The sequence below is a fragment of the Mus pahari genome, chromosome 6, assembly GCF_900095145.1.
Source record: "Mus pahari chromosome 6, PAHARI_EIJ_v1.1, whole genome shotgun sequence".
NCBI classification, from domain to species: Eukaryota; Metazoa; Chordata; class Mammalia; order Rodentia; family Muridae; genus Mus; species Mus pahari.
In genome coordinates this window covers 100,337,601-100,349,700 of record NC_034595.1, presented here as the reverse complement: position 1 = coordinate 100,349,700, position 12,100 = coordinate 100,337,601, and the positions used below count along the sequence as shown (strand labels likewise).

Sequence of the window (12,100 nt, the reverse complement as noted above, 5' to 3'; positions counted from 1 at the left end):
CTACCAGCCCAGAGATGGCACCACCCACAAGGGGCCCTCTCACCCTTGATCACTAATTGAGAAAATGCCTTACAGCTGGATCTCATGGAGGCACTTCCTCAAGGGAGGCTCCTTTCTCTGTGATAACTCCAGCTTGTGTCAAGTTGACACAAAACCAGTATAAGTACTCTGTCTTAAAGTTCCTGTGTTTCGTGTGCGTGCACCCCAGTCAAGGCCAGAGTGAACACGAAATGTTTTCTAAGTCTCTGTCCACCTCATGTTTTAGAGACAGTGTCTCTTGCCTAACTTAGCACTGGCCATTTTAGCTAAACTGGCCTCAGGCATCTCCCTGCCTTCTGCCATCCCAGGCTAGCATTGAAGGTGGCTTTCTCGTGGGGTCAGGTCTTTCTGTTTACCAACAGAGACAACAACTCAGCCCATAAGTTAAAAAAAAATAATGTAAATTATGTAGTTAAGTTCCTCGTTAATCAGTCTCAGTATAAAGTTGTCTTTTCTGTGATTGATAAAATAATCCTGCCCTTTTTTTTTTTTTTTGGTCCATATCTCTTGAATGAATGAGTTGTTTTGGCTTTTTAAAAAAGGATTTATTTTATGTATATGAGTACACTGTAGCTGTCTGTAGATAGACCAGAAGAGGGCATCAGATCGCATTACAGATGGTTGTGAGCCACCGTGTGGTTGCTGAGAATTGAACTCAGGACCTCTGGAAGAACAGTCAGTGCTATTAACCACTGAGCCATCTCTGCAGCCCTTGAGTGAATGAATTTTAAGTCTTATTTCAGAACTCTGATGGCGTGAGGTGCCCTTTATGTTCTATTTGATACTTGTTAGGAATAGTGACTAGCTTGCAGTTTCCTTTTGTGAGTCCTTTACTAGTTTTAACAAATTGGTATGAGTTTGAAGATGGCGGAGGAGCTTTTGTGATACCCTTGTGAGGAGACAGTGGAGACAAGCAGGCTCTCTTCCTCATGATGCCAGGACGGTTACATTTACCACAGTTACTAGTTATCTCAGCAGGTTGGTGATAATTGGTTTATTTGTAAGCATCTCAGTTCACTTTCCTTTTTATGAACAAAGATAAATAAATACTGTGAGTGCTTGCCTAGCAACCGTTTTGCATCCTTTGATTTTTTTTTTTGTTTGTTTGTTTGTTTTGAAACAGATTTTCTCTGTGTAGATCAGGCTGGCCTCAAACTTAGAGACCCTGGTGCCTATGCCTCATACCTGGCTAAGGTGAATTTTAAAGTTCTGTAACAAACATAACTTTAAACACATTGAGCAAAGTTCTCTGAGAAATAATCTGTTCCTCTTCCTGATGCTGGTTTTCGTGCCACCATAAGCTCTGTAGGGACAATGGCAGGGTCAGCTTTTTCTTCCCTCCAACACATTCCATCAACAGACCCATGATCAGTACACAGGAGACAGGGCAGTTGAAGCCAGGCTTCGTCTCAGCATATGTGAGTTCAGTTTTGTAGCAAAGTTGAAAGACTGCCCACAAACAACCACACCCACATCATCGGGATTCTGCCATCGACATTTGTTACTGTTTTTTTTGTTGTTGTTGTTTGTTTTTGCATGTCTGTCAGTCCATTAGTATATCTCGTTTTCAGTCCATTTCAAGAGTTTTTCTGTCCTGTTGGGTCGGTGAAATGGCTAACATAATGGGTAAAGACATCAGCTACCAACCCTTATGACAGCGTAGAAAACAAGAACTTTCTATACTGTCACAAAACTTAATTTGTGTTCAGGGGCACTGTAGTAACAATTCTGAGATTGTGGTTTCTTTAAAAAACACAGAAATACTATGAGTGTGCTTTCATTTGAATCGCAGGTGTGGAGATGTTGGGTTGCTTCAGTGCAGCAGCTGACTATGATTTGCCCCATGCTCTAGCAGAGGTTTGGTTTTTGCCAGCTGCGGATAGTTTCTGTGATTGTATGATGTTTGGAATTCTGGGAACTTGTCAGGAGGTATATAAATGTGAGTGCTCCTGAGCCGTAGCTTTGGGGGTTGGTCTTTGGGGGTGGGGGGAAGAGATTCGATGAGGTTTATTACTAGACGAAACAAAAGAAATTGGATTCAGGGATCTCTCTCTCTTTCTCTCCTTCTTTCTTTCCTATCTAGTGATGGGGGTGAAACCCCAGGGAGATAAAGGGTAGGGGGAAAGCCCCACAAAGTAGCAAAGACCTGGCTTCAGGCTCCAGTTGGACCTGCTGAAGGAGAGGCGGTGAGTCCTCTCAGGCATCACGTGCCGCTCGGTTGCTGACCTTAAGTGATGCACAGTGATAAATCAGGACCTCTTTGTTACAGTCCTGGTTCGTCTGACAGGATCCTTATTGTCAAGCATTCCAAGGGCACCTGTGTTAACCTCTGCCTTCACTCTTGGCCTTGCATTGTGTCACGTGGCCTTTCTCTCTCTTGCCTTGCCTGTGTAGGAGTTGCCCATCGGAGCCAGAGCAGCGAAGGCGTCAGTTCTCTTAGCAGCTCACCTTCCAACAGCCTTGAGACACAGTCTCAGTCCCTCTCCCGTTCCCAGAGCATGGATATCGATGGCGTCTCCTGTGAGAAAAGGTAATGTGGTGCTCCCTGTCAGTAGGAAGGGAAGTCTTAGTCTCTAGCCAGCTGAAGTGATAACCCAGAGAGTTGTATTCCTATCAAACTGAATACAAACTTCATTCCTAAGTTGAGGTGTTTTCTGTTCTACATGAAATGTTTTTATATTTGTTAGTGCCAAGTGTCTTATGAGCTAGAGATGTGGCTCAGCAGTTACAAGCAGGTACCGTCTTTCCATAGAACTTGAGCTCTAATTCCAAATGTCTTTTTTTTTTTTAATAAAGATTTATTTATTTATTATATATAAGTACACTGTAGCTGTCCTCAGACACCCCAGAAGAGGGCATCAGATCTCATTAAGGATGGTTGTGAGCCACCATGTGGTTGCTGGGATTTGAACTCAGGACCTTTGGAAGAACAGTCAGTGCTCTTAACCTCTGAGCCATCTCTCCAGCCCCCTCCAAATGTCTTTTATGATATGTAAGGTATGAGTGAATAAAAAAAAAAAAAGGCCTCATAATGAACATGAGATAGACCTGAATAAATCTCCGTGTATAAATGGTAGATAATGCCAGTGTGTAGAACAGTCGTGAGATCTGACAGAAGTCAAAAACCTCAGATTGCGTTGAGATAATGAACAGCCATCTATAGTAGGGAAGCCATAAAGGGTGTAATTACTGCAAGTACCCTTAGATTCTTTTTTGTTTGTTTTTATTTTTTTCGAGACAGGGTTTCTCTGTGTAGCCCTGGCTGTCCTAGAACTCATTCTGTAGACCAGGCTGGCCTCCAGCTCAGAAATCCGCTCTGCTTGCCAAGTGCTGGGATTAAAGGCGTGCGCCACCACTGCCTGGCCCGATTCTTTATTATTGTAAATGATACTAACAACAACAACCATAACAGTGTCTCATCCTGGAGCCCTACCATGTAGTACCAGAAATAGCTCCTTCCTTACGTTAGGCCTTAGTGCTTCCTCCGTGTCACCGCTCCGGGACTTAGGGTCCACTGGTGAGTAAAGTTAGAGATACTTGAAGGCAAGTAGTTTGGTAACTAAGCTACCAAATGACCAATGAGCAGATAGCATGTACCGTGCAGATAAGCCAGGCAAAGGGAGGACTCCCACCTGCAGAGTGGAGCAGGGTATAGGACTTCACCCTCCCGCTCAGCAGCATGCAGTTCATAACTTCTTTTTTTTTTTTTTGGTTTTTCGAGACAGGGTTTCTCTGTATAGCCCTGGCTGTCCTGGAACTCACTTTGTAGACCAGGCTGGCCTCGAACTCAGAAATCCGCCTGCCTCTGCCTCCCGAGTGCTGGGATTAAAAGTTCATAACTTCTGAGTTGTTGGTTTATGAAACTTTTGGTTTCATAGTATTGAGTGAGTGAACTGAGTGAAGGGAGCCCACGGACTGCCATATATCCTCTGACCTATGGACTGCTGAGTATCCTCTAACTCACGGACTGCTGTATATCCTCTAACCTGTGGACTGCTGTGTATCCTCTAACCCACAGACTACTGTTTATCTTCTAACCCAATTCCAGTGGTTAGATGAAACGATTCTAGTATGATGTTGAGTTTATCAGAGCTCTGCCCATTGCAAATATGCACACATAGTAATCTACCATCAGCGTATTGTACAAGTGAAGGCCGACAGAGCGCTAGGCAGCAAATTGCCATCCCTAAAACCATCCTCCAGGACTTCAGACATGTCTCTTTTGGCCAGATAGATCAAGGAGAGGAAGAAGGTGACTAAGCATACAGATTAAGCAGTGCAACCAGCAACCTTGATCTAATGAAAAGTATAGAACTTTACGTACACTACAGGCCGAAAGCCACCAGAGTCAGAAATGTAAGGGCCGTGGGTTTTGACTTGTATGTCAAGCCAGAAAGGAAGGAAGTCAGCTGGAGACGAGGTGACTGCTGGGGACAGAAGTGATTTCGCAAATCCCACACATCTGTGAAAGACATGGCAGGACAGTGTTCTTGTCAGTGTCATCGTGGGGGTCGTCTGAATGCATGTGCCGGACAGCCAGCGCTGTAAAGATGCTTGTGTTCTGTACTGTGTAAAAATAGCTTGTCCTGAAAATCCATTTTGCTGATTTCTTCATTTTTGAAAGTGAGCCCAAGGAAATGATACCTTGGGAAAAACGATTGCAGCACGTAAGACGGACAGGATGCTATGTACTGCCAGTTTGGGAGGAGCTGTTAGATTCACAGGAACATGGGGTTGGGGGGAACCAGTGTTACTGTGCTTTCCTGACCAGTGATCCTTGATGCTTCGAGTTTTAGAAAAGAGGAAAGACATGTTTGTCTTCTGTATTTAAAGCATGTCCCAGGTGGATGTGGATTCGGGAATTGAGAATATGGAGGTGGACGAGAACGACCGAAGAGAAAAACGGAGCCTGAGTGACAAGGTCAGTGAGGGCTAAGGGTGCTTCACTTCTCAGTGCTGCCCCAGCCAGAGAGTCTGTCTGTCTGCATGTCTGTCTGTCTGTGGCTAGCCTTGGCCTTTTGAAGGATGCTTAGTCTCAGCCCCGCCCCAGAAAGTTCTCACTCTTTAGTCTGAGCTAGCTTGGAAGTGGTGGTCCACCTGTGTCAGACTCAGGAGCTGGAACTACAGATAGCACATTCCAGCTTTAGTCTGCTTAGCAGCAGCAGCATTCGGCCTTTTTGTACAGTGAAACCCTTGCATTCTGCTTGGCTTGGCTGCATGCTTTTGAGGTCTGGCAGGCGGGCAGTTTGGGCTTCTTGTGAGATGGAGTCCTCCTGTTTAGCCCTGGGTAGCCTGGAACTCCTCCCTATCTAGGCTAGGGTGCTCCCTGATGTGTGTGTCTGTTCAATATGTGTGGATATTAAAGACAGCCCACCACGACTGGCTGGGTCCGTGTTTTCATGAGTAAAACTTAATTTTGTGGCTTTTCTACTAAGACAGTAAATCATATTTTTGGCATATTCTGAAGTAATTAAAACAAGGATATGTAAAGTCTACCAGCAAGTAAAAATTCAGGGAGGCCTTTCTGTTTTATTTTCATTTGAGCTTTGTTCCCTAACCTCAAGTGGCTTGGGTTTGGGTGTCAACGGTGGTAAAGGTTAGTATACCATGTTCCATTCAGGAAGTTGACAGAAATGCTTTGATGACATGCTGGTGATTGTTAGAAGTTGGATCTTAAGCTGGGCAGTGGTGGCGCACGCCTTTAATCCCAGCATTTGGGAGGCAGAGGCAGGCGAATTTCTGAGTTCAAGGCCAGCTTGGTCTACAGAGTGAGTCCAGGACAGCCAGGGCTACACAGAGAAACCCTAGTCTTGAAAAACATAAACAAAAGAGAAGTTGGACCTTAGCCTCCAGGTTGTCTCTGTCCTGTTCATGGAGTTCTTCATGTTTCTTTTATGTGATAATGTATCTGACACGTAATCAGTGAGACATGTTAACATCTGTAAAATATCCTTGAGGAAAAGTGGTTCTATACCAATATCACGAACCTGGATCTTGAGAGTCCTGTACATCATCAGCATAGTTGAGTAGTGAGGATGGAAGCACGCCAAGCACGCTGGCCTTGTGTTCACTGTGTCACCTGCCTGGCTAGATGGTTTTATGCATTTAAAAATGTCCTTGTTAATAAATGAATCAGATTGGAACAAAATGTCTTAATGCAGGTCTTCTACTACAGATTAACCCTCACATCCTCCCCACTAGGAGCCTTCTTCAGGTCCTGAGGTGTCTGAAGAGCAGGCCTTACAGCTGGTCTGTAAGATCTTCCGTGTCTCCTGGAAGGACCGCGACAGAGATGTCATCTTCCTTTCTTCTCTCTCTGCGCAGTTTAAACAGAACCCAAAAGAAGGTGGGACTCTTGTCAGAGCAACTCCATACAGGATGTGAGGCCGTGTGGGTCTCTGTCTTCTTGTAGGACTGCAGTTCCTGTTATGGGGCTGCTTCTGGTGGGGACACAGCTGTGTGGTCACTTTCTTCCCTGATGGTATTGCTAAATGATTTTTTTTTAATTTGCTTTTATGTATGTGTGTGTGTATGGTGCATATATATATATGCGCAGGTACCTCTGGAGGCTAGAAGAGAGCGTTAGATCCCTCCCTGGAGTTGGAGTTGCACAGGGTTGTGAGGCACCCAGTGTGGGCACTGGGGACCAAGGTGGGGTCCTGTGGAAGAGCAGCAAGCTTTTCGAACTGCTGAGCCATTCCTCCAGCCCTGATAATGTAATTTTACAGAAGAAAACTAAATAAACGAATGGTTTTCCCTGTCTGGGGCAGGGAGTTTTCCTTTATGGTAGAAGACTCTTTGAGAAGGCATCAGCTCCTTCTGTATGGTAGAATCGTGCTGGGCGGGCCCCAAGACGCAGCTGCCCGCTTGCACCTGGAGTGAGCTGACCTCAGCTGCAGTGCAGTGAGCTGCTTTCTGCATATCATTCATCGTTTAGGATCAGAATGCTTACCAGGCGATTTGTAGACAGTCGAGTGAGGCCTTTCTCTTAAATTACTTAGCAAATTAGGGTATGGGTTTATTTTGTTGTCCTAGGCTTCTGTTTTAAGAGGTCAGCTGTGCTGAACTATACTTAAAATAATAAAATGCGTTGTAAGACAGCATTATTGAGCACTGGGCTTTCTGTTTCTCTAATTGCTTGCAGCAGGGGTAGTGTGCTGCAGGGTTTGTGCTTTGGTTTACACTGGCGTATAATGCAGTTACCCTGACTCTGCTCATGGATGGATATCCCTGGTCTTTAGGAAGGTGTTTTGTATAAGATGAGTTTTCACTGAAGCAATCCCTGTTAGCGTGGTTACTGTTACCTTTTATTTGGCCTGTCTTCTGCAAGAGAGTGAAATTTCTGTGTTCCTGGAAGGTGGGTCAGTTTCTGATGGGATAACCTCTTAGTACTTGTAGCTGTGAAAAGCTGAGCAGCCTTAGCTTTTAAAGACTTGCCACTAGATACTCTGGTGTCAGCTCTAAGGATATCATATGTCATAATGCCCTTGTACACATCAGTGGTAATCTTTAGTGCTCTGTATTAGCTGGTTTTGTGTGTCAACTTGACACAAGCTGGAGTTATCACAGAGAAAGGAGCCTTCCTTGAGGAAATGCCTCCATGAGATCCAGCTGTAAGGCATTTCTCAATTAGTGATCAAGGTGGGAGAGGGCCCAGCCCATTGTGAGTGGTGCCATCCCTGGGCTGGTAGTCCTGGGTTCTATAAGAAAGCAAGCTGAGCAAGCCAGTAAGTAACATCCCTCCATGGCCTCTGTATCAGCTCCTGCTTCCTGACCTGTGTGAGTTCCTGTCCTGACTTCCTTTATGGAAGTGTAGGCTGAATAAACCCTTTTCTCCCCAACTTGCTTCTTGGTCATGATGTTTTGTGCAGGAATAGAAACCCTGACTGAGACATTCTCTAACCATGTGAAACTGCCACAGAACAGGGCTTTGGTTCAGTGATATCCAGAATGCATCCAAAGACCAACAGTGGTCAAGTAGGATCTGCAAAGAATAAGAAAGGAGCTAGACTGTGGAATCTGCTTCAGAAACCAGGGGTGGCTCAGTTTGGAGCCTTGGACTCTGTAAAGTCTGTGTTGGCTGAGCTGCATGTGTTATGGTGTATAGTAAGGGCAGTTCTAGTAGAGACTGGCTCCTCCTACAGATAACATCTATTAACAGTAGATCCCTGACTGCACTCTAACTTGATTGAAATAAGATTTAATTTGGGGATAGTTTTATATTTATAGAAAATAATTCGAGGACGTTCAGAGAGCTTATGCATATGCTTCCCTCAGTTTCCTCTAATGCAACAATCTGTTCAGTTATAGTGTGTTTGCCCAAAACTTGGACAGTCCTATGCACTGAGCCAGTGAGATGGCTCCATGGATAAAGCTGCTTGTTCCTTGGCCTGGTGGCCTAAGTGCCATCGCCAGAACCCATGTGGGTGGATGGAAGGGTGTTTTGAAAGTCGTCGTCTTCTGCATGGCGCTGTGTACATACACACACAGACGCAAATAAATATAAAATAATTTCTTAGAAGAAAAAGAAGTTATTGGGAACCACACCAGAGCTTTTTTGGGTTTCAGCTAAAATCCTTTCACTGTTGAGAATCTAGTCCCGGATCACACCACACAGAATCAGTGTGGCTCTTTTGGCTTATTAGGACAGTATAAATGAGGACCTACAAATAACCTGCTTTTCACTCTGCCTTCCCAACAGTGTTCTCTGATTTTAAGGATCTGATTGGCCAGATTTTAATGGAAGTACTGATGATGTCCACTCAGACACGAGATGAAAATCCATTTGCCAGTCTGACAGCCACATCCCAGCCCATCGCCACGGCAGCTCGGTCACCAGACCGCACTCTCATGCTGAACACTGGCTCCAGTTCAGGAACGAGCCCCATGTTCTGCAACATGGGCTCCTTCAGCACCAGCTCGTTGTCTAGGTCAGTGCTGTGGTTCTCTGCTGTCTCACTGGTGGTAAAACAGCTGTGGCAGATGTTGAGTGAGTGTTTACAGGGCTGATCTGTGTCTCGGATGTGAGGGCGGAGAGAGGGGAAAGGGGGTGTGGCTTTACCATTCCTTGATTGGATTTTTTAGCATTCTGTGGTTAGGTTGTTGGTCAGTTAAATTTTAGACACACGTGTGCTACAGTATTCTTTGAAAGGGGTCATCTATATGAACGTAGTAATTAGAGTCTGGTCATTTTTCAAATGCTTATTTACTTAAATTCCTAGTGTGTGTAGTATAAATGTGCTATCCTTTAAAAACTGACATCATCCATTTTTAGTTATCTCAAGTTTTTCTTTGATTTTTTTTTTTTTTCCCTTCCCTCGGTCTCTCAACCAACTCAGCCTCTATGAAACGAGCCCTGCCCCCTCTGCCAGTTTATGGAGTTTTGTGCCAGTGCTCAGCCCATCCTTTGCCTCACCTTCCCACCCAGCCCCGCAGGCGGCTGTGCCTTCCCAGTCCCTCAGCCCCCATGGTGTAGCCCCACAGGCGGCTGTGCCTTCCCAGTCCCTCAGCCCCCACGGTGTAGCCCCACAGGCAGCTGTGCCTTCCCAGTCCCACAGCCCCCATGGTGTAGCCCCACAGGCAGATTTGCCTTCCCAGTCCCACAGCCCCCACGGTGTAGCCCCACCGGCAGATTTGCCTTCCCCACCCCTCAGCCCTCACAGCACAGCTTCCGGAATTGCTGCTGGAAGCCAGCCCTCATCCCAGAGGTATCGACCCTACACTGTCACGCACCTGTGGGGGTCTTCACCTTGTCCCACCCCACGATCCTCCATTCTGGCTAACTCCCCAGGCTTCCCTGCCCATGCAAGTAGTCCCCGGGCAGTACCTGCCAGCTCCTCCAGACAGAGGCCCCGCAGCAGGGTCCCCGCCTTCCCACCTGCCTCGCCCAGTGCCGCCAGCAGACGTCCCTCCTCCCTGCGGATCTCTCCTAGGTATTTATTTGCAGGAGAGCTGCGTGTGTGTTTGCAGTGCAGGGAGAGGAAATTAACACGGTTTGGAAAGAACTGCTGTGTGACACTGACCTCAGTTGAATTCTGGGAGTCGCTGGGTTATTAACCTGTGTCGCTCACTAGCTGTGGTAGGCATGCACCCTGCCTCCATGATTCTAGCAGCCTTTGGTCCACAAGGAAGTGAAGACTGCCGTGTTGTATGCTCCCCCTCCTCCATATCGTCACTCCTCCTGTCGTCTGCACAAAACCAAAGCCCTCCACATTCTTATGTGCTCTAGTCCATGAGCCCTTCCTCGGAGACTCTGGTCAGTGCTTTGAGAACTGGGGGTCACAGGATGCCTTTTTGGACTGGGCCGGTGTCTGCTCTTTCTGTGAGTCATGCGTTTATGTCTTGACGTCTGATTGCATGTAGTTCTAGCCTCTCAGAAAACAGCAGCAGCCCAGGAATCCGGTGGCCTCCTTTTTCAAATGTTCCTGCGTGTTTCTGTAACCCAGGGTGTTGTTTCTGCATGTCAGCTTCTGCGTGTGACGTTTACTTAAAATGACAGCCTGCTGCAGCAGCTTCCTGTTCCCTCTGTCCTCTGTTCCCTGATGACCTTTTTTGCTTTTGTTGTGGTAGTATGTCCGACAGCCCTTTCTCCTTCTTCTTCCTCGCACTTTCTGGGGACAGTAGTGATGATGATGAAGAAGAAGATGAGGAGGAGGATGAAGGTGGTGATGATGGTGATTTTTCTTATGTCCAGTTTGGGTCCAGGTATCGGCAGAATGGAGTCTTGCCCCTGCATGTGCTTTAGGTGCTTAGGGACTAACGTTAGCGAGCGCTGCTGAGAGCTCTCTGCTTTGAGTCCAGACAGGGTAGTGTTCACTGAGGAAGGCTAGCAAGCGTGCACTGAAGTGAGAGGACCTTACACTGGTAAGAAGCGACACATAGACAATTCATTAAACTGGTAAGACAGCTATCTGAGTCACCTGTCACATGCCTGGAGAGAGCTGAACCCCCACTCAGTCCTAAGCTCCCCTGCTAGGAGGAGATGAGGGGCCTCCACTGCTCATCGCCAGCGCGATCCTGAGTATGGTTGTGTGGATCGCAGGTACTGAAGAATAGCACTGCGGTTTCGGTGTGTGTGGCCATTCCTTCCATATCACGCAGTCCAGTGTAACTGGGATTCTCCTTTTACATCTGACCTTGAGTCTCCCTGAGCATCTCTTGAGTCTCAAGCAGTGGCCTTTCGTTTCTGGGGCCACTAAATGCCTCCCACTCCGAAAACTGGGTTAAAAACTGCATTTCTAGATGATTTGGGGCACACAAATTTAATGACCCTTTGTTTCTACGCCTTCAACTGAATTTCCCTCTGGACCCACCCAGTTTGTGTTTGTGCCCAGCACAAATAACTACAGGCTAGAAATAGAGACTGCAGCCGGGCGTGGTGGCGCACGCCTTTAATCCCAGCACTTGGGAGGCAGAGGCAGGCGGATTTCTGAGTTCGAGGCCAGCCTGGTCTACAAAGTGAGTTCCAGGACAGCCAGAGCTATACAGAGAAACCCTGTCTCGAAAAACCAAAAAAAAAAAAGAAAAGAAATAGAGACTGCAGCAGGAGCTAGGTGTGCTTCATTAAGTTTGGCAGCTCCTGAAGAGAGAGAATGTTGATGCAGGGTGACTGTTGACCTCAAAAGATTGATGTTTGTATTAGGTTGAATATTTTATTACCTTTTCCCAAGCAAATATCCCCAAAGGCAATGGTGCCTTTCTTGTGCCTGTAACATCCATGTGACAACAGCTCACACAGCAGACATCCCTAGGAATGGCTTCCATACGTGGAAAAATGCTTCATTTGTTTTGTTTGAGGTATCTGTGGGTGAATCTTTTGTTTAGTTCTTTAGCAGATCACGTCCTGCTTTTACTGACACATCACTTTGTAGGTTCCCGGTGTCCAGCCTTGCCTGAGCTTCAGGTTCTGTGCTTACTGCTGTGGTGGGACTGTGGGACTTTGTTTGCCCAGCATCGCCAGTGCATTCTCTGTGCACTGTGGGATTTGGACCGGAGCAGTGGCAGGCAGCCTCTCCCTGTTCCCATCTCTGCTGCTCCGGTTCTTTGTGTGGCTTCTGTTCTT

General features: G+C 46.5%; 1 protein-coding gene across 2 annotated transcripts in view; it reads left to right on the top strand.

Moving 5' to 3' along the window:
* The window catches only part of Ube4b (ubiquitination factor E4B), a 91,639-nt gene that overhangs the window by 32,471 nt on the left and 47,068 nt on the right, over positions 1 to 12,100 (top strand). The window contains exons 3-8 of one of the 2 annotated variants that reach the window (XM_029539503.1): positions 2,434 to 2,569; positions 4,873 to 4,960; positions 6,241 to 6,385; positions 8,741 to 8,969; positions 9,378 to 9,971; positions 10,609 to 10,743. In XM_029539503.1, coding sequence (XP_029395363.1) covers positions 2,434 to 2,569; positions 4,873 to 4,960; positions 6,241 to 6,385; positions 8,741 to 8,969; positions 9,378 to 9,971; positions 10,609 to 10,743 — 1,327 coding nt within the window. The remainder of the gene's footprint in view (positions 1 to 2,433; positions 2,570 to 4,872; positions 4,961 to 6,240; positions 6,386 to 8,740; positions 8,970 to 9,377; positions 9,972 to 10,608; positions 10,744 to 12,100) is intronic. The other variant, XM_021199526.2, reaches the window with a different exon arrangement.